This window comes from Balaenoptera musculus, chromosome 11 (genome assembly GCF_009873245.2).
Source record: "Balaenoptera musculus isolate JJ_BM4_2016_0621 chromosome 11, mBalMus1.pri.v3, whole genome shotgun sequence".
Classification (NCBI taxonomy): Eukaryota; Metazoa; Chordata; class Mammalia; order Artiodactyla; family Balaenopteridae; genus Balaenoptera; species Balaenoptera musculus.
The window spans coordinates 40,889,601-40,911,389 of record NC_045795.1 but is presented as its reverse complement, the minus strand read 5'-3'; the positions used below and the strand labels follow the sequence as shown (position 1 = coordinate 40,911,389).

Here is a 21,789-nt window from a genome sequence, read left to right as displayed (position 1 = left end):
CCTACTAATGCCCCAGTGGTGTGGGTACTGCAGCCCTCTAGCAAGTGGCTGTGACAACCACACCAGAGGAGCTAGGGAGCTGACACTGAAGGAGAGGAGGCAATCCCAGGGTCAGCCTGAGGAGGCAGGAGGCAAAGAGAACTGGTGTCGGTGTCAGGGAGCCAAGGCAGACCTTGGACAGTGCCCAAGGTTGCACAGCCCTTGATGCATCTGCCATCTTAACCAGGGCCATTTCCTCCATCAGGCTGGTTACTCATGAAACAGTCTCTGCCCTAAAAGCACTGCAGCCACTCTTTTGGCCTGAGGTAGCTAAAGGTGAGAGGTAACCGTGTGCCCCTACTTTCTGGACACCCACTAGAAGGGATGTAGGCCCAGGAGGTAGTCAGAGAGCCAACGTGACCCTGGAGCAGAGATGGGGCTACTTGAAGGCCCCAGGAGGAAGGAGAAAAGAAATGGGAAAAGAGTGTTATGTCATGTTAAATATTTATTGTTTTCTGCAGACTGACCTTGGTGTAACTCTCAAGCCAGGAGGGGACTGGTTAGTGTTCAAGTTGCTGAGATCTTAGGTCAAAAAGCTACAGAAAAGAACTCACTTTGAGTGAAAAGAAAAAAAAAAACATCAACCATTATGAGGCAGTCTCCCCTTGCCACACCAATTCGAAGAGTCGAGGCTTCACACCTCATAACATGGTGACAAGAGCTGAGTGAACCAGAAGGTTTTACTGGGAGAAGAAAAAAGCCCTGGGGGTGGGGCAGTGGAGGGAAACAGAGGAATGACAAAACTGGAAAAATAATAAAGGTCATTTTGGAAGCCCAGGAGGAAGTGGTCCTGGGAAACCTGAAGACATGGGAGATTCTGAAAGCCAAAGGGATTCAGCTTAACCTGATGAGGCAGGGTCCTGGGAATGAAGGGAGGGTGAGGCATGTCAAGGACCTGGGAGGCAAGGGAAGAACTGGAAGGGGGCCCCCAGGTGAAGAAGGGGATGGGATGGGGCACAGAAGTCCATGGAGTGGGCTGGCGGCTCCCAGGGTCTGGCGCATCAGAAGTTGGGCTTGTGCTTCTTGAGCTCCACCATGAGGTGGTGGATGTTGATGAGCTCGGCCCGGGCAGGCAGGGCTCGGAGCTGCGGCTGAGACAGCACCCGGTGGAAGCGATGATAGAGCTGGATCAGCTGGGTCAGCGCTCCCTGCTCAGAGAAAGTCACGGAGGGATGAGAGGTGGGGTGGTGCTAAGGATGATGATTAGGAGTCAGGTTAGGGCTCATCCAGAACTTTGGGCACAGCTGGTAGTTGAAGATCAAGGGTCATTTGTATGATTCTGAGCCCAGAGAAAAGAGGGGGAAAATCAGTGATGGGGTGGGGTGGGAGTGGGGACTGGGAACTGCAGGTCACCTGGATGATACTGGTTCCATTTTTGAAGTTGGTGAAACTCCGCATTACATCCTGACTCAGAGACTCCACCGATGATTTCCAGGAACTACCAAAGCCACGGATTAGTTGAGTAACCCGGGCTGAGAGTAGGAGGAAAGAGATCATGGCTAAGTGATATTTGATCCCTCTAAGTCCTCCCCAAGGCATAGCCATCCTCACCATGCAAGCCCTCTTTCTTAGTGTCCTCCCAACCCACTCTTTCCTGCTCGACACCCTCCCCATGTAATCTGCATCCTTGAATTTTTCTTTTCCTTTCACCTTTCCACTGACCCCATCACAACCACCCCATCCTCAGACCTTCTTCCCCTCGAAGTCGTTCAGCTTGTCCACGCTCAATCAAAGCCTCAGCTTCCTTCACAAATGCCACCAGACCCCCAAAGGGGGGAGACAGCAATTCTTCAATGAATTCCTGTAGAAACATACACACATACAGAGTTGAGTTTACTGGTGTCGGCAGATTTTCCCCAATTCTGGCATCATGCCCAACTTGGTCCTTAGAAAACTCCCATAACAGAACAGCTAAACTCTGCAAAGGTCATATACTTTAAGACACTGCCAGTCTCACAAGAAGTAGGGGAAATCTCCAAGGATTACCCTCCTCCAAAAAAAATTTTTTTTTAATTACATTTGAAAAAAATTGAGCTGGGAGCAGAGGGCTGGAACCAGAGAAGTGGACAACTGGGAGAGGCAGGGCTACCAGAAGGCAAGTGGCCATGGCAACTCTGCTATCAGGAAGCTGAGCCTGATGCTAGCCTTGAGTGGGGATGCTGAGCCTGGTCTCTCACAAGAGCCTCAAAGAGGTGCCAATGTAGACCCAGGTGGACGGCATCTTTCAGCTATTGCAAAAGGAGAGGCAAATCTTCTCTGAAATCCCCTCGATCCCAATTTAGGCCCCTATGACTGCTTAAGACCAAGAAAAGAACTCAAAGATCACCAGTCACAGAAGAAAGCAAGCTACCACGAGAGTCAGCACAGACAATAAGCAATGGACTTAGACCTCCAAAGACTGCCAATGTTAGAACTGTCAGATACAGAGCAGCTAACATTCTGTAAAAACTGTTCAAAGAAGTTAAAGGTACAGACACAAACATGACCAATTAACAAGATTAGGAATGGAAAGGCTTGAAACAAAATGGAATATTAAAGAAATGATTTAAAAATTTTTTAAAAAGTCAACTGGCTAAATCTCAGATTAGAAATATCTGGAAGCATGATAGAGCAAATTGGAATTTATAATTAAAGAAATGACTCAGAATGCAGCACAGACAGATAAGGAGATGGAAATTTTTGAGACATTGATAAGTACAGAAATCTAATGGTCTACGCAGTGATCATTGATGCTACTGGCAAAAAGAGAGCCAAGATGACATTATGTGCCCCTGATAGAAGTACACACCACTACCTCTCAAATAGCCTTGTAAAAAAAATCTAATTGGAACCTGATCAAGCCTTTCCATCGAATTACACATTTATGGGAAAAGAGGAACAGTTTAGGCATGCCACGTAATGCAGTCAGCAAAATCCAGACTGTACATCATTCTACATGACAAATGACTCAATTTCTTCCACAAATAAATTGCAGAGCGGGGCAGGGGGGTAAGATGGAAGGGAAATCTATAGATTAAAAAGAGACATGTGAAAAAAAAAAAAAGAGACGTGTATGGATGCATATGGATCCTGACTTGAACCACTGTTTATGAGATAACTGGGGATACCTGAATACTGGCTATTTTGAGAGTGTTTTTTTTCTTTTTTTGGCCGCACCACACGGCTGATCTCAGTTTCTCGACCAGGGATTGAACCTGGGCCACCATAGTGAAAGCGCCAAATCCTAACCACTAGACCACCAGGGAACTCCCTGAAAGTGATAATTTTTTTTAAGTGTGATAAAGTATTGTGGTTTTTAAAACACATCCTGATACAGATGAAGTGATAGGGATGTATAGAATTTAATTCAGGGACTTCCCTGGTAGTGCAGTGGTTAAGAATCTGCCTGCCAATGCAGGGGACATGGGTTCGATCCCTGGTCTGGGAAGATCCCACATGCTGTGAAGCAACTAAGCCCGTGCGCCACAACTACTGAGCCTGAGCGCCACAACTACTGAAGCCCGTGCGCCTAGAGCCCATGCTCAGCAACAAGAGAAGCCATCACAATGAGAAGCCCACGCACCACAATGAAGAGTAGCCCCCGCTCACCACAATTAGAGAAAGCCCACGCACAGCAACGAAGACCCAATGCAGACAAAAAAAAAAACTTTTTAAATTCAAAATCACTGGGGGTGGGAAGGACGGGTAGGAGGAGGATGAACAGTGAGTGCTGATACAGATGAAACAAAACTGTCTGTGAGTTGTTACTGGTTGAAGATCTGTGATGGCCCCTGGGAGTTCACCATGTTATCCTCTATATAGCATGTACATTTGAAATTTCCCAAAACACAGAGTTAAAATGAAAAAGCAAACAAACAGGTAAAAAACAATGGAAGGGAGGAATTAAAATAGGAAAAGAAAAAAGAAAAAACACAAAAACAAAAAACCCAACCCAAATAGTAAGATCTGGTAAGGTGAAAATGAAACTTTTATTCCATTTAAAAATAAACTACTTCCACTTAAAAATAAAATCTTTTGTGGAATCTAATATGGCACAAATGAACCTGTCTACGAAACAGAAATAGAGCAGAAGCAAGAAGAACTACAATCCTGCAGCAGGTGGAACAAAAACCGCATTCACAGAAAGACAGACAAGATGAAAAGGCACAGGGCTATGTACCAGATGAAGGAACAAGATAAAACCCCAGAAAAACAACTAAATAAAGTGGAGATAGGCAACCTTCCAGAACAAGAATTCAGAATAATGATAGTGAAGATGATCCAGGACCTCGGAAAAAGAATGGAGGCAAAGATCGAGAAGATGCAAGATATGTTTAACAAAGACCTAGAAGAATTACAGAACAAACAAACAGAGATGAACAATACAATAACTGAAATGAAAAATACACTAGAAGGAATCAATACCAGAATAACCGAGGCAGAAGAAGGATTAATGACCTGGAAGACAGAATGGTGGAATTCACTGCTGTGGAACAGAATAAAGAAAAAAGAATGAAAAGAAATGAAGACAGCCTAAGAGACCTCTGGGACAACATTAAACACAACAGCATTCACATTATAGGGTTCCCAGAAGGAGAAGAGAGACAGAAAGGACCAGAGAAAATATTTGAAGAGATTATAGTCAAAAACTTCCTTAACATGGGAAAGGAAATAGACACCCAAGTCCAGGAAGTGCCGAGAGTCCCGTACAGGATAAACCCAAGGAGAAACACGCCGACACACATAGTAAGCAAATTGGCAAAAATTAAAGACAAAGAAAAAGTATTGAAAGCAGCAAGGGAAAAACGACAAACAACATATAATGGAACTCCCATAAGGTTAACAGCTGATTTCTCAGCAGAAATTCTACAAGCCAGAAGGAAGTGGCATGACATACTTAAAGTGATGAAAGGGAAGAACCTACAACCAAGATTACTCTACCCAGCAAGGATCTCATTCAGATTCGATGGAGAAATCAAAAGCTTTACAGACAAGCAAAAGCTAAGAGAATTCAGCACCACCAAACCAGCTCTGCAACAAATGCTAAAGGAACTTCTCTAAGTGGGAAACACAAGAAAAGAAAAGGACCTACAAAAACAAACCGAAAACAATTCAGAAAATGGTAATGGGAACATACATATCGATAATTACCTTAAACATGAACGGATTAAATGCTCCAACCAAAAGATACAGGCTCGCTGAATGGATACAAAACAAGACCCATATATATGCTGTCTACAAGAGACCCACTTCAGACCTAGGGACACACACAGACTAAAAGTGAGGAGATGGAAAAAGATATTCCATGCAAATGGAAATCAAAAGAAAGCTGGAGTAGCAATACTCATATCAGACAAAATAGACTTTAAATTAAAGATTGTTACAAGAGACAAGGAAGGACACTACATAATGATCAGGGATCAATCCAAGAAGAAGGTATAACAATTATAAGTATATATGCACCCAACATAGGAGCACCTCAATACATAAGGCAACTGCTAACAGCTATAAAAAAGGAAATTGACAGTAACACAGTAATAGTGGGGACTTTAACACCTCACTTACACCAATGACAGATCATCCAAACAAAATTAATAAGGAAACACAAGCTTTATATGACACATAGACCAGATAGATTTAATTGATATTTATAGGACATTCATCCAAAAACAGCAGATTACACGTTCTTCTCAAGTGCGCACGGAACATTCTCCAGGATAGATCACATCTGGGGTCACAAATCAAGCCTCAGTAATTTAAGAAAATTGAAATCATATCAAGGCATCTTTTCTGACCACAATGCTATGAGATTAGAAATCCAATTACAGGGAGAAAAAAACGTAAAAAAACAAAAACACATGCAGGCTAAACAATACGTTACTAAATAACCAAGAGATCACTGAAGAAATCAAAGAAGAAATCAAAAATACCTAGAGACAAATGACAATGAAAACACGACGATCCAAAACCTATGGGATGCAGCAAAAGCAGTTCTAAGAGGGAAGTTTATAGCAATACAATCCTACCTCAAGAAACAACAAACATCTCAAATAAACAATCTAACCTTACACCTAAAGGAAACTAGAGAAAGAAGAACAAACAAACCCAAAGTTAGTAGAAGGAAAGAAATCATAAAGATCAGAGCAGAAATAAATGAAATAGAAACAAAGAAAATAATAGCAAAGATCAATAAAACTAAAAGCTGGTTCTTTGAGAAGATAAACAAAATTGATAAACCATTAGCCAGACTCATCAAGAAAAAGAGGGAGAGGACTCAAATCAAAATTAGAAATGAAAAAGGAGAAGTTAAAACAGACACCACAGAAATACAGAGCATCCTAAGAGACTACTACAAGCAACTCTATGCCAGTAAAATGGACAACCTGGAAGAAATGGACAAATTCTTAGAAAGGTATAACCTTCCACAACTGAACCAGGAAGAAATAGAAAATATGAACAGACCAATCACAAGTAATGAGATTGAAACTGTGATTAAAAATCTTCCAACAAAGAAAAGTCCAGGACCAGATGGCTTCACAGGTGAATTCTTTCAAACATTTAGAGAAGAGCTAACACCCATCCTTCTCAAAGTCTTCCAAAAAATTGCAGAGGAAGGAAAACTCCCAAACTCATTCTATGAGGCCACCATCACCCTGATAACAAAACCAGAAAAAGATATTACAAAAAAAGAAAATTACAGACCAATATCACTCATGAATATAGATGCAAAAACCCTCAACAAAATACTAGCAAACAGAATCCAACAACACATTAAAAGGATCATACACCATGATCAAGTGGGATTTATCCCAGGGATGCAAGGATTCTTCAATATATGCAAATCAATCAATGTGATACAACATATTAACAAATTGAAGAAGAAAAACCATATGATCATCTCAATAGATGCAGAAAAAGCTTTTGACAAAATTCAACCCCCATTTATGATAAAAACTCTCCAGAAAGTGGGCATAGAGGGAACCTACCTCAACATAATAAAGGCCATATACGACAAACCCACAGCAAACATCATTCTCAATGGTGAAAAACTGAAAGCATTTCCTCTAAGATCAGGAACGAGACAAGGATGTCCACTCTCACCACTATTATTCAACACAGTTTTGGAAGTCCTAGCCACGGTAATCAGAAAAGAAAAAGAAATAAAAGGAATACAAGTTGGAAAAGAGGAAGTAAAACTGTCACTGTTTGCAGATGACATGATACTATACATTGAGAATCCTAAAGATGCCACCAGAAAACTACTAGAGCTAATCAATGAATTGGGTAAAGTTGCAGGATACAAAATTAATGCACAGAAATTTCTTGCATTCCTATACACTAATGATGAAAAGTATGAAAGAGAAATGAAGGAAACACTCCCATTTACTGTTGTAACAAAAAGAATAAAATACCTAGGAATAAACCTACCTAGGGAGACAAAAGACCTGTATGCAGAAAACTATAAAACACTGATGAAAGAAATTAAAGACGATACAAACAGATGGAGAGATATACCATGTTCTTGGATTGGAATAATCAATATTATGAAAATGTCTAAACTACCCAAAGTAATCTACAGATTCAATGCAATCCCTATCAAATTACCAATGGCATTTTTTACAGAACTAGAACAGAAAATCTTAAAATTTGTTTGGAGACACAAAAGACCCCGAATAGCCAAAGCAGTCTTGAAGGAAAAAAACAGAGCTGGAGGAATCAGACTCCTGACTTCAGACTATACTACAAAGCTACAGTAATCAAGACAATATGGTACTGGCACAAAAACAGAAATATAGATCAATGGATGGAACAGGATAGAAGCCCAGAGATAAACCCACGCACCTATGGTCAACTAATCTATGACAAAGGAGGCAAGGATATACAATGGAGAAAGACAGCCTCTTCAATAAGTATTGCTGGGAAAACTGGACAGCTACATGTAAAAGAATGAAATTAGAACACTCCCTAACACCATACACAAAAATAAACTCAAAATGGATTAAAGACCTAAATGTAAGGCCAGACACCATAAAACTCTTAGAGGAAAACATAGGCATAACACTCTAGGACATAAATCACACAAGATCCTTTCTGACCCACCTCCTAGAGAAATGGAAATAATAACAAAAATAAACAAATGGGACCTAATGAAACTTAAAAGCTTTTGCACAGCAAAGGAAACCATAAACAAGACAAAAAGACAACCCTCAGAATGGGAGAAAATATTTGCAAATGAAGCAACTGACAAAGGATTAATCTCCAAAATCTACAAGCAGCTCATGCAGCTCAATATCAAAAAACAAACAAACTCAATCCAAAAATGGGCAGAAGACCTAAACAGACATTTCTCCAAAGAAGATATACAGATTGCCAACAAACATATGAAAGAATGCTCAACATCATTAATCATCAGAGAAATGAAAATCAAAACTACAATGAGATATCATCTCACACCAGTAAGAATGGCCACCATCAAAAAATCTACAAACAATAAATACTGGAGAGGGTGTGGAGAAAAGGGAACCCTCTTGCACTGTTGGTGGGAATGTAAATTGACACAGCCACTATGGGAGAACAGGATGGAGGGTTCCTTAAAAACTAAAATAGAACTACCATACGACCCAGCAATCCCACTACTGGGCATATACCCTGAGAAAACCATAATTCAAAAAGAATCGTACCACAGTGTTCACTGCAGCTCTATTTACAAGAGCCAGGACATGGAAGCAACCTAAGTGTCCATCGACAGATGGATGGATAAAGAAGTTGTGGCACATATATACAATGGGATATTACTCAGCCATAAAAAGAAATGAAATTGAGTTATTTGTAGTGAGGTGGATGGACCTAGAGTCTGTCATACAGAGTGAAGTAAGTCAGAAAGAGAAAAACAAATACCATATGCTAACACATATATATGGAATCTAAAAAAAAAAAAAATGGTCACGAAGAACCTAGGGGCAGGACAGGAATAAAGACACAGACCTACTAAAGAATGGACTTGAGGACACAGGGAGGGGGAAGGGTAAGCTGGGACAAAGTGAGACAGTGGCATGGACATATATACACTACCAAATGTAAAACCGATAGCTAGTGGGAAGCAGCCGCATAGCACAGGGAGATCAGCTCGGTGCTTTGTGACCACCTAGAGTGGTGGGTTAGGGAGGATGGGAAGGAGGGAGATGCAAGAGGGAAGAGATATGGGGATATATGTATATGTACAGCTGATTCACTTTGTTATAAAGCAGAAACTAACACACCATTGTAAAGCAATTATACTCCAATAAAGATGTTAAAAAAAAAAAACTGCAGTGAAAAACTGATAAACTTATGAATTTCAAAACATCTGTCTCAACTACCGATAAGTAGACAAAAAAAAAATCAGTAAAGATATAGGTGATGTGAACAGCAGAATTAAAGAGCTTAATTTCCACACCTGACAAAGAATACACAATCTTCTCAAACATACATGGCGGACTTCCCTGGTGGTCCAGTGGCTAAGACTCTGCACTCCCAATGCACGGGGCCCAGGTTCGATCCCTGGTCAGGGAACTAGATCCCACATGCCGCAACTAAGAACCGCTGCAGCCAAATAAATTTTTTAAAATTTTTTAATTTTAAAATTAAAAAATACCATGGAGGGCTTCCCTGGTGGCGCAGTGGTTGAGAATCTGCCTGCCAATGCAGGGGACACGGGTTCGAGCCCTGATCTGGGAAGATCCCACATGCCACTGAGCAACTAAGCCCGTGAGCCACAACTACTGAGCCTGCGCGTCTGGAGCCTGTGCTCCGCAACAAGAGAGGCCGCAATAATGAAAGGCCCGCGCACCGCGATGAAGAGTGGCCCCCACTTGCCACAACTAGAGAAAGCCCTCGCACAGAAACGAAGACCCAACACAGCCATAAATAAAAAAATAAATAAATAACTAAATAAATTGAAAAAAAAAATACCATGGAACATTTACAAAAGTTGATCGTGTCCTAGGCCAAAGCAAATATAAACAAATTTCAAAAAATTTTCAAATTTCAAATTTTCAGTACCAAAAGGCCACATTCTCCAACCACAATGCAATTTAGGCATTAATAACAAAAAGATAAATAAAAAAACTACTTTTGGAAATTTTAAAACATTCCTCTAAAAAATCTCATGGATTGAAAAAGAAATGATTGAAATATAAAAATTCTTAGAACTGAATAATAAAAATGCTACATATTCAAACCTACAGAACTCAATAAAAGCAGTACTTAGAGGGAATTTCATATTTTTTTTTTCCAATGGCAGTGCCACACTTTTTCAAACAAATTTATTTATTTATTTATTTATTTATGGCCGCATTGGGTCTTCATTGCTGCGCGTGGGCTTTCTCTAGCTGCAGCGAGCAGGGGCTGCTCTTCGTTGTGGTGCGCGGGCTTCTGATTGCAGTGGCTTCTCTTGCTGCGGGGCACAGACTCTAGGGCACACGCGGGCTTCAGGAGTTGTAGCGCGGGGGCTTAGTTGCTCCGCGGCATGTGGGATCTTCCCGGACCAGGGCTCGAACCCACGTCCCTTGCGTTGGCAGGCCGACTCTTACCCACTGCGCCACCAGGGAAGCCCAGGAATTTCATAGTTTTAAATCTTCCTGGATGTTTGTGCTGGCAATTTCTAAGATACTTACAAGGAAGAGATCATTTCAATCATCAAACTCTTTCAGAATAAAAAGAATGAAGAAATACTTCTTTCCCACCTTCTTCTACAAATCCAGTATGACTTTGGTACCAAAACCACACAAGTACAGTACAAGAAAAGAACATCACAGGCCAATCTCGCTTCTGCACAGAGAAGCAAAAATTCCAAATGAATTAGACCAAATCCAGAATGGTTTAACATTCTAAAATCTACAAATGTAATATACCACACAGTAGTTTTTTTTTTAATTGAAGTATAGTTGATTTACAACATTGTGATACTTTCAGGTGTATAGCAAAGTGATTCAGATATAGATATATATACATATAGTTATATACATTCTTTTTCAGATTCTTGTCCATTATAGGTTATTACAAGATATTGAATATAGTTCTCTGTGCTATACAGTAGGTCCTTGTTGTTTATTTTATATATAGTTGTGTGTATCTGTTAATCCCAAAGTCCTAATTTATCCCACCCATGACATAATAGATTTTTAAAAAATTAAATATATGACTACCTCAATGTATGCAGAAAAAGCACACATTCTTGATTAAAAATAATACCTATTCATGATTTTTTAAAAATTAATAACTCTTGGCATACTAGGGATCGAAAGGAATTTTCTTCACCTGATAAAGGATATCTATAAAAAACCTACAACAGTACTCTTAATGTGGAAATGATGAAAGCACTCCTTTTAAAATTAGGAAGAGATAAGCGTTCTCACTATCACCACTTCTATTCAACCATTCAGCTTTGTACTGGAGGTACTAGCCAATGCAGTAAGAGAACAAAGACATAGAGAAATTAAATACATAGGGATCAGAAAAGAAGAAATAGAACTGTCACAATTCAGAGATGATGAACGCCTACAAAGAAACACACACACACCTCCAAAAATATTATTAGAAATAATTTAGGGGACTTCCCTGCTGGCGAAGTGGTTAAGAATCCGCCTGCCAATGTAGGGGATATGGGTTCGATCCCTCGTCCAGTAAGATCCCACATGCCGCGGAGCAACTAAGCTCATGAGCCACAACTATTGAGCCCGAGTGCCACAACTACTGAAGCCCGCGCGACTAGAGCCCGTGCTCCACAACAAGAGAAGCCACCGCAGTGAGAAGCCCGCGCACTGCAACGAAGAGTAGCCCCCGCTCGCCGCAACCAGAGAAAGCCTGCGGAAGCCTCCACGCGGCGATGAAGACCCAGCACAGCCAAATATAAATAAATAAATTTTAAAAAATAAAAATAAAGTTAAAATGATACTTTAAAAAAAAAAGAAAGAATTTAGGAAGGTGGCTGGCTATATAATCCATGTACAAAAATCAACAGCATTTCTATACACCACTTCAAACAAGTAAATTTCTTTTTTAAAAGACAATATTTAAGGAGCAACAGTTTATTTCAAGGACAAATCCTAAAAGAATAAAGTCCAAACAATTAGAGAGAAAAAAAAATGTAGTTATTATTTCTAGTAATTCCTAGTATTATTCTTAGTAATTATCCCTAAATAAATGTAGATTTATTTCTAGTAGGAAAAACTACAATAAAAACTCCTAGCACACGAGTGATTAAAAGGAATTTTCTTAACCTGATAAAGGGCTTCTACAAAAAAAACCTACATCTACATTACTCTTAATGAGAAAATGATAAAAGCATTTCTTTTAAACTCAGGAACAGGATATTATTCAACTATTACACTCTGTCATAGAGGTCCTGGCCAGAAGAGTAGAAGATCAAAGACATAAGAAATAAAAGGTAAAGAATTAGGAAGGATTTATGTATTCCTAGTAGGACTAAAGCTACATATTACACCTACCTAGGAACAATTCTAACAAAAGATTTGCAATATCTTTGTGCTGAAAATTATAAAAGGTTATCAAAAGACATTAAAGAATATATTTAAAAATGTAGAGAGGGGCCATGTTGATGGGAAGTTTCAATATCAAAAAGTATCAATTCTTCTAAACTGATCAATGCAACTACATTCAAAATCATTAATGAGCTTTTTTTATGTGAAAACTTATAAGCCGATCATAAAATTTACATGAAAAATCAAAAGGCCAATAATACTCAAGATAATGATGAAAAAGAAGGTAGGAGAGGGAATTCCCTGGCAGTCCAGTGGTTAGGACTCCGCACTTCCATTGCAGGTGGCATGGGTTCGATCCCTGGTTGCGGAACTAAGATCCCACAAGCTGCATGGTGCGGCCAAAAACAAAACAAAACAAACAAAAAAGAAGGTAGGATAATTTGTCCTAAAAGCATAATAATTAAAACTGTTCTGCAGGGTAGACAAATTGATCAATGGAATAGACTAGAGGCAAGAGGCACATGTTTGTGGAGTTTTGCTGTGTGACAGAGACGGGACTACAGATCAGATGGGGAAAGAAAGGGACTTCCTATAAATGGTTCTAGGCCAATCATTTTTCCAAATAGAAAATAATTAGTTTCCTACCTCACATCATGCACAAAAATCAATTGTAGGTAAATTTAGGGCTTAAAAGTAAAAAGCAAAATTCTACAATATTAAGAAGAAAATACAGTATAATATTTTTATGACTTTGGGATAATTAGGGATTTCTTAAACAAAACACAAAAATAAAGATTATTAAATTCATCAAGTTACGATTAGAAATTTCTGTTCATCATAAGACAACATAAAAAAAAGTAAAAATGGGGGACTTCCCTGGTGGTCCAGTGGTTAAGAATCCACCTTCCAATGCAGGGGATGGGGGTTCGATCCCTGGTCGGGGAATTAAGATCCCACATGCGGTGGGGCAGCTAAGCCCGCGTGCGCCGGAACTAAGACCCAATGCAGCCAAATAAATAAATAAATGAATATTAAAAAAAATAATAAGAAGAAAAAAAAGTAAAAAGGGGAATTCCCTGGCAGTCCAGAGGTTAGGACTCCGCACTTTCACTGACGAGGGCCTGGGTTTGATCCCTGGTCAGGGAACTAAGATCCCACAAGCCTCACAGAGAGGGCAAAAAAATTTCTTTAAATAAAATTAAATTAAAAAAAAAGTTAAAAGATAAAACACCTCCTGAAAGGTATCTGCAACCTATACAATCAACAAAAGATTAGTAGAACTTTTGTATTAAGTTTTTTTGTATTAAGAACTCTTGTATTATTATATTGTATTATTTTTTGTATTAAGAACTTTTGTATTAAGTCTTTTGTATTAAGAACTCTTATAAATCAATAAGAAAAACACAAACAGCCCAAGTTTTAAAAGGTCAAATGCTATGACAGACATTTTACAGAAAAGAAAAATTTGTATGGTTACTTAACATTTGAAATGATGCTCAATCTCATTAGTAACCAGGAAAATGCAAATCAAGATCCCAGTGAGACACCCACCAGAAAGGCAAAGATAGTATGATCTATCATATGTTGGAGAAAATATGACTCAATGAAAATTCTTATACATTTCAGGTAAGGAATAAACTGGTCCCATCACTTAGGAAAACAATTTGGCATTGTCTCATAAAGTTGAATACTAGCATTCTCTAGATGCAGCAAGCCTACTCTTACTTCCAAGAGAGATTTTTGATAAAACTTTTGATGTATCTATGTGTGCTAAAAGACATAATTGTTCATAAAACAATGCTCACAGGAGCAAGAAACTGGAAATAATCCAAATGTCCTCTGTTATATTCACACAATGTAACATTATATTGCAGTGAAAAAGAATGAGCTACAGCCATATGTCATAACAGGACGATACTAGAAATATTATGCATGAAATAATCCTGTGACTCTTGTTTTTATGGCACTCAAACCCAAAACCAAATAGTTACTGTTTTGGCATACCTATAGCTCTATTTTTTTTTTACTTTTTTTTTTGGCCACACCATGCGGTATGTGGAATCTTAGTTCCCCAACCAGGGATCAAACCCATGCCCCCTGCAGTGGAGGCGCAGAGTCCTAACCACTGGACCACCAGGGAAGTCCCTATAGCTGTATTTTTAAAAGCCAGGGCGTGATAAAGACAACATTTAGATCAAGAGGTGCCTCTATGTGAGATGCAGGGTGATGGGGTGGGGTTTATTGCCAAGGTGTGTGGTAGGTTCATGGATGTCTACATCATTAAAAAAATACAAAAGAAAATAAAATAGACCAATAATGACAGCATGTTGTGAACCAAGAGTTATAACAATTCCAATTCTGTGTATCTGGAGTCTGCTAACGGCCCCTACACACACACACACACACACACACAATCTGAACTAAACAGCACATGGGACTATCCCTTTCCTCTTCCCCACACCCCTACCTGTGTACGAGCATTGAGCAGCTGTTGGAAACTTTCAACCTCTTTGCTGTCATCCGCAGCCCGCTCCTAAGGGAAGACAAAGGGAAATCTCAAGTTTGGGGAGAAGCTGCCCTTCACGTCAGAATATCCCCTTCTCCCCACATTTACTGTACGTAGCCAGATGCTGTGCCAGTCTGCAAGAATAAAACACCAAACAAAGCCAGCATAATCTTTGCCCCCGTGGAGGTAACGGAGCAGTGGGGGGAACCCGAATTCTCCGGGGAGGGAGACAAGGAGAAAGGGCTTCAGGTACCATCAGCACCCCCAGCATCATGTCGTAGTTGTTGATCAGAAACACAAGCTGCTCCTTCCTTGAGGAGAACTCGGCTGCCACTCGGAGGACAAAATTCTCCACCTCCACCTGAAAAAAAAATGAAAGGAGGAGGTGACAGGAGCAGGCAAGGGCCCCCACCTCACACTCCAGCCCCCTGCAGCAGCCCTGTGGCTCGGAAACCTCTCCCAGCCGCCCCTCACCTGTAGCTGGCCCAGCAGCTGCATCGTCCGTTCATTGGGAATCGTCTGATTGATGCTGACAAGAGCAGAGGAGAACTCTGCATAGCGGCGTGTGATCTGGGAGAAAGAAGGTGGGAAGAAAAATCACGCCAACCCCCTGGCCCAACCCATGAAACCCCCAACTCCCTTGAAGCTGGCCAACCAGTCTCTGGGTGACTCCCACCTCCAATCCCTCCCACCACAGTGCCCAGCCCACCCTGAGTCTGACCACACTCCCACACTGCCCCTCACACAGCGTGGCTAGCTGTCCAGCCAGGCTCATGGACACAACCATGAACCTGGGTGATCCCTGCAGCGAGGCTTCAAGCCCTGCCTTTCAACAGCCCGTTACCCCTGCCGGCCCTCACGTAGTGAGGCCGAGTGTCCAGCCCCCCGAGGCGCTGAGGGTCAGTGCTGCGGACACTCTGGATGTTCATCTCCAGGATCAGTTCAAACCGTGGCCACAGCAAGGCAAGCACTTGTTCCCAGTACCTGTGGGCTTGATCAGAATGAGAGACCTGGCAAGGAACGTCACAGGTGGGGGCCAGGGGGAGGGTGTGTGTGCGGAAACCCTGAGCGATGAATGATGGTTGGTGGAGGCTGGAGTGGGTGTGAAAGGTGAGTCTGGAAGCAGCAATACTGCCTCTAGACAGACAAATGGGAACAGGGTCAATGGTTCAGGTCAGGAGGAGCCCACGGGTCAGGGCAGGCTGGTGCAAGACTAAAGATTTCAAGGCCAGTGGGACATCAAGGACCAGAACTCAGCGACCTGTCCAGGGCAGGAACATCCCTCTTGGCTGCAATGTTGCGGAATCGGAGGACAATATGGATACAGAGAAAAACAGCAATGGCATCGTAGCAGTCAGTGAGGTAAGACTCCAGGTGTTTCTGTGATTTAGGAACAGGCAGGGGATTGGAAGAGAGTATCTGTTACTTTGCTTTTCCCAGTGGCCATGGACAGATGCTTGTGCTCCCCTGGGGACCTGGCACTGGGGAGGGGATCTAAGTGGGAAATGCTCCATCCCTGCCCACTGGCCACTCGGGTGGTCCTGCTGCCTTGCTCCCCAGATCTAAAATCACAAGCCCATCATAGCAGAATTCAGGGCTGAACACCAAGGTTTAGGGGCCCCTGAGTTTTCAGGTGCTGTCACCTGTGTGTCCCCAAGAGCCTCCGGGACCCCAAGCTTTGATGGTTTCATGGGGAGTCACACAGCGAGGACGTGGCTCATGCATTTTAGAACGAGGGGATCCTGGTTTCAGTAACCCCAGGGCTGTGACCTCACTGTGGTGCTGACGAAAACTGGGGACAGAGTTCTAAGAGCTCGGGAGCGAGGGAGCCTACCAGGGTCATGCTGAGCGTGCGGCCCATGACGGCGTGGAAGAGGTCCTGTGCAGCCGAGCCAGACACCACAAAGAATTCACAGATGAAAAGGTATTCACGGCAGGAGTTGTCGAGGAGGGCGTAGTGCTGGCTGCGGAAGAGGGCCTCAAAAGGATACTAGGATGGAAGGGGTAAGAAGAGAGACAGACGGGATGGACCCCAGTACCAGCAGTCCGTGGACACAGCTGGGAAATCAGCAAACCTGGGTAATGGGAGCTCAGGAGACCCTCCCCATCTACCCCTAGTCCAGGCTGCGAAAGAGCATCCTGAACGGGTACTGAAGAGGTAGGGGGAGGGGGGGCATGAGAAGAGGCCGCCCCCACCTGCTGTTGCTGCTCCCATATCCTCCTCCACACCTGCCTCGTGACATATCACCCACCTCTTCCCTCTGTACACCCTAAGTCAATGGTCCCAACCCTCTTATCACAGAACACTGGGGTGACTGGAGAAGGGGACTCCCACGGGGGCCTGCAGTAGGGGAAGATTTGCCCTGAGGTCTGTACTCGGAGTTCTCCCGCCCCCCCCAACCCCGTCGGCTAAGGCTTGCTCCTCCTCCTACCCTCTGTTCTCCCCGCTGGGCCGTGTGGGGCACAAGGATGGGGGCTTCCAGTTCAGTGGGGGAGATGACAGAGCCCCGGGTCCCCAGGGTGAAGATGGTGTTCCTGCTGCGGAGGGATGGCTTTGAGAAGAATCGTGGAGAGTCAGAGTCAAGGAAAACAGTCAGATCACAACTGTGATGGAAGGTCAAAGACTCAGGACCTCCAGGGGCACCCAGCAGCCAGACACAGCCCCAGGGTCCCTCTTTCCCAGTTCTGGGGCCCCACTTCACCTCACATCGGTGAATGGACTCTAAGGAGCCTCTACACCCCCTGACATCATATGCAAAACTCTGTGTCAAGATGATTTGTGCATTTTTCTGGGGAGGGAGGCCACAGCCTTGATCACATTCTCAAAGGTTTTGGTCCCACAGAAAAAGGTAAGCAGCAGTGCCTTGGAGGCTGGAGCCAGAAGCCCCCTCACTCTCCAGACCCAGCATGAGGGCCCCTCAGCTCCAGGATATCTTTCTTGGCTGTATCTTCCACGCCCATTAGATCATCCTTCTCAGCGACTTCCTCATACTAGAGAAAAGAGCAGAGAGAACTGTGAACCACTGCTTCCCCCAAAAAATGTCTTTTTATACTGTCCCCCATTGCCCCGTAGCTGCCCCTCCCCGCAGCCAAGGGGCCCAGGACTGCCTCTCCCTCCGTGGCCTCACCTGCACCTTCATGAGCCGCCCCAGGTAAGAGCGGTAGTAGGACAGGTAGATCTTGCTCAGCGTCTCCACGTACTCGTCCCTGATCTCCTTTGCGGTGGCCCGTTCGTTGCCCAGCAGGAACTGATAGAAAAACCTGGAGGAGCCAGGGACCAGTCAGTCTCCCTGACGGCCCAAGATGCCCAGCATCATGCTGGGCTGCTCAAGAGCTCCGAGGCCACCCCCAGCCCTTCCTTTGGGCGACAACCTGTACTTCAGCAGGGCCGTCTGGGGGATCTGATAGTTGGTCATTGGTTTTCTGAAGGAATAGATCTTCTGAAGGATGAATTCTCGGATCTTCGTCACTGCCTAGACATGGGGGACCAAACACAGGGCATGAAGCTGCAACCTTCTCACTGTTTGGGAATTACTGAGGGAAGGAACAAATGTTGGATATGGGAGGAGGAAGAGTAGAGAATACCTCTTTTGATATTTCTTAAGACTTTGAGGGGAACCCAGAGATGTGAGAATGAGCTCTGCCAGGTAAAGGCAAGGTGAAGTTCTTGGGCACAGGCTACAATGAGCTTTGCCAGGGCAATTCAGGGTGGACTTCTCAGGGAGGCTGGTTTGAGTAGTCTCTAGGGTATCCACCCCCCTCCCCACCTTGATCCGGAGCCGGTCGAGCACGCCTCGGACGTCTGCACAGGCCGCTGTGCCCCTAGCTTCCTGCTCTCGGACTGCAGCTGCCTTGGCATCCAGCTCCTGCAGCTGCTCCAGGAACCGGGGCTCTGTGACTGGTGCCTCCAGAATTGCCCTGGGGAGCAAGGAGGGGTGGGATGGGTGCGGAGGGAGACCCAGACACCCCTAGACTCTAAACCATACCCCTGGCATCCAGCCTCTGTCTCCTCTCCCTTCTTACACTGCATCATAGAGTCAGGACACACGTACAAAGTTTTCTGTTCCTAGACACACACACCTCCACCACCCACGTAAGCCTTGGACCCCCTTCTCTACGCCCGACCCTGGATGATTCCTAATCTTTGATGCCTAAAGCCTGCATCAAGGTTAGGAAGAGCTGTCAACCCACTCATCAGTTTCTGGAAGTGACGTGATGGAGACCCATGTGGTAAGTAGGGTAGGTCGCTCCAGCCCATCTACTTGGTATAAACATTATGCCCCTTCAAACTGGTGACTCACGTGACCAGAGCAGAGGGCACCACCAGACCATCGACAAGCTCCCCGAGTTTCCCCCGGACAGCCTGGCGGTTTCGAAGCCGAATGTTCATGGCTCCTGACTGCTCCTGCAGTGTCCGGATCTCAGAGCTGATGGAGCTGAGATCACTCTGAAAAGCTCCCAACATCTGCTCCATGCGCTGGGGGAAGGTGGAAGTGTTACTGAATGGCCATAGGGTTGGTAAGGGACGAGTGGGCCACCCAAGTTTCTTGGTAAAATCTCCAGTATCTATCAGTCCATGAGGGTAGTGGGTGATAAGGGAAGAGGTACCTGAAAGGTCACTGGCAAATAACATTAGTCATAGGAGCAACAACAAAAAAGGCTGCTGAGGTCATCCTGAAAGTGATTCTAATTGTCCCCGCCTGAGGCTGATGACGTAAAGAAAGGTCCCAGAGACCATGATCTGGGCTCAGGATTATGAGGGTTACTAACCTCAAGGACAGCATCACAGGCTGTGATCTGGTTGTGCAGAGATGCTATGTTCTCACTCTCTTGGATATCTGACTCACAAAAAGTCAAGGGACCTCACTGTGGAGATGGAGATCCTCAGACCCGCAGGACCCCTCCAATTTCTCCCTGAGGTGACATAAACCTCAGAGAGAAGATGGCAGCCCCAGCTGGGCTGTCAGCACCATGCCCCCCAAAATGCCCATTTTAATAACACCACCCTTTTTCTCTGCTGGAGGATACAATCCCGAATGGACTTCTGCTCAATCTGCTGTAGCTCCAGCTCAACCTGCTTTGAATAGTGACGGAGATCCACACCCTGGGAGGACAGAAACGTGACAGGTCAGGAGGGAGTCAGTGAAGGGATGCTGGAACAGAGTCAATGAAGGACTAGAGAGTAAGACACCAAGGTGATATTAGAAGAGCAAGAGGTTGTTTTCTCCTTCTTTTCTTTGAGGGGAGGGTAAGTGGAGGGACAGATTAGTATAGTGGGAAACCTCACCGTTTTAAGAGCTTCCTTTACTAACTCATCCTCCAGATTCGCCTGAATGTGAACTGCAAATAGAAGTTCATCGTAAGGGTCCATCCAGCTCCTCCACAGCTCCATCCCCACATTGAACATCTGCACACTAACCCCTGCCTTAGTACTTCCAGCCCCCATGCCTCTCAGGTTATAGGAACTGCATCCCCCCGCCCCCGTGCCATCACTTACCATCCACTTCATCCAGGATGAATTCATCAGAGGTGATGTCCAACTCTCCAAGCTGCAATGGCTCCTGAAGACCCGGACCACCCTCCTGGAGAGGGACAGGTTAACGGGAAAGCAAGGGGGAGAACAAAACATAATGGGATAATCACCAACCCTTCAAGTGGGGGAGAAGGACTTTCACTGGGGAGCCATAGGTAAATACTGAGTCCAAAAATTCCAAAAGTCTCATATTGTCTCAGTCTTACTGATTGGGGCTGATGGGTAGGGAATATGACCAGGAGACAGGCAACCCAGAAAGGGCGGAGGTGACCAAATGAGGAAAATTAGAAGATGCAGAGGACAGAGCAGAACCTGCAGTTGAATTTAGGATCTCTACACTCCTGCTATCTTAGGTGTTCTATCACCATCCCTCTGGGGAGCCCCAGCCTTTCTAGAAATGTCAGCTAACCTATAGTGTTTACCTACATGCCAGGTGCCATCTTATTTGTATTCATTTGCCTAATCCTAACCGACAACCTATACAGGAGGTCTTATTTTCTTCATCATAGGTGTGGAAAGTGATGGCACAGAGGGACTAGTTAACTTGCCCAAAGACACACAGAGTGTAAGTGTCAGAGATGGAATTAGAACCCAAGCAATCTAACTCCAGAGGCCATGTTCCTAGCTGTTACTCTACACTGCTTCTCTATTCTGCCCAAACATCTGGAGATTAACTGAAATTGTGGCCCCAGAACCTGAGTCTCGGCCATTCTGGTCCCCGCTCAGGTTCAGGTCCGATTCCAGGAAGGTGTATGGAGAGCCAAACCGGGTAGCATCACCGGTAGCAGCCGAGCTCCCAACCTTGTGCCTACACCCAGCCCAGGCCTTTCTGACGTGAGGAGATGGGACGAGACTCTGGAGGAGAAACAGCCCTGCGTTCTCACCAGCGGGCCCTCCTCCTCCTCCATATCTGAGGCTCCGGCCCGCAACACCAGCTCCCGGGCGGCTGCAGCCATGGTCGCAGCGGCGGCCATTCCGCGCAGCCTCACTTCCGGCAGCTGTTAGGCGAGTCCGTTCCCCGGATTGGAACTACAAGTCCTGGAGTGTCTTGCACGGCGCGAAATCGCTCCCAGATATTTGAGTTAAATTGTTTGCCTCCAGCCTTTCCCTTTCAGCTCTAACCGCTTCACCCAGGTGCAAATGGGAATTGGAAGTCTTAAGCACGATCTCAATCCGGAACGTTCGTTGCTCTCACACCCACGAACTTTACGAACACGTAAAGATAAACCGCACCGGAACTCTTGACGCCC

General features: G+C 44.1%; 1 protein-coding gene across 5 annotated transcripts; it reads right to left on the bottom strand.

Annotated features, from left to right (window-relative positions):
- Positions 1 to 466: 466 nt before the first annotated feature.
- VPS52 (VPS52 subunit of GARP complex) lies at positions 467 to 21,789 on the bottom strand. 5 transcript variants are annotated; one of them, XM_036869954.1, is made up of 20 exons: positions 21,424 to 21,789; positions 20,504 to 20,588; positions 20,294 to 20,346; positions 20,035 to 20,110; positions 19,777 to 19,844; positions 19,308 to 19,483; positions 18,774 to 18,924; positions 18,379 to 18,479; positions 18,135 to 18,267; positions 17,940 to 17,997; positions 17,439 to 17,572; positions 16,841 to 16,996; positions 16,268 to 16,386; positions 15,867 to 15,990; positions 15,481 to 15,576; positions 15,260 to 15,367; positions 14,968 to 15,033; positions 1,729 to 1,840; positions 1,393 to 1,511; positions 467 to 1,187 (listed from the first exon to the last, which is right to left on the bottom strand). In XM_036869954.1, exons 1-20 carry the CDS (start codon positions 21,511 to 21,513, stop codon positions 1,041 to 1,043), a joined length of 2,172 nt encoding a protein of 723 aa, XP_036725849.1. In that variant the 5' UTR covers positions 21,514 to 21,789; the 3' UTR covers positions 467 to 1,040. The 5 variants fall into 5 exon arrangements, with proteins under 5 accessions (XP_036725849.1, XP_036725848.1, XP_036725851.1 ...); XM_036869953.1 differs by having other exon boundaries at positions 472 to 1,229; positions 21,424 to 21,786; XM_036869956.1 differs by lacking the exons at positions 20,504 to 20,588; positions 21,424 to 21,789 and having other exon boundaries at positions 472 to 1,229; positions 19,777 to 19,848.

Bases quoted from the DNA above. Each gene is read 5' to 3' on its own strand.
- VPS52 (XM_036869953.1), bottom strand. From the start codon at position 21,513: ATGGCCGCCGCTGCGACCATGGCTGCAGCCGCCCGGGAGCTGGTGTTG. The intron at 19,484-19,776 runs GTTAGTAACCCT...ACCTTCCCCCAG, and splicing joins CCTGTGATGCTGTCCTTGAG to CGCATGGAGCAGATGTTGGG. The intron at 1,841-14,967 runs GTAGGGGTGTGG...ATGTTTCTACAG, and splicing joins TGCTCAATGCTCGTACACAG to GAATTCATTGAAGAATTGCT.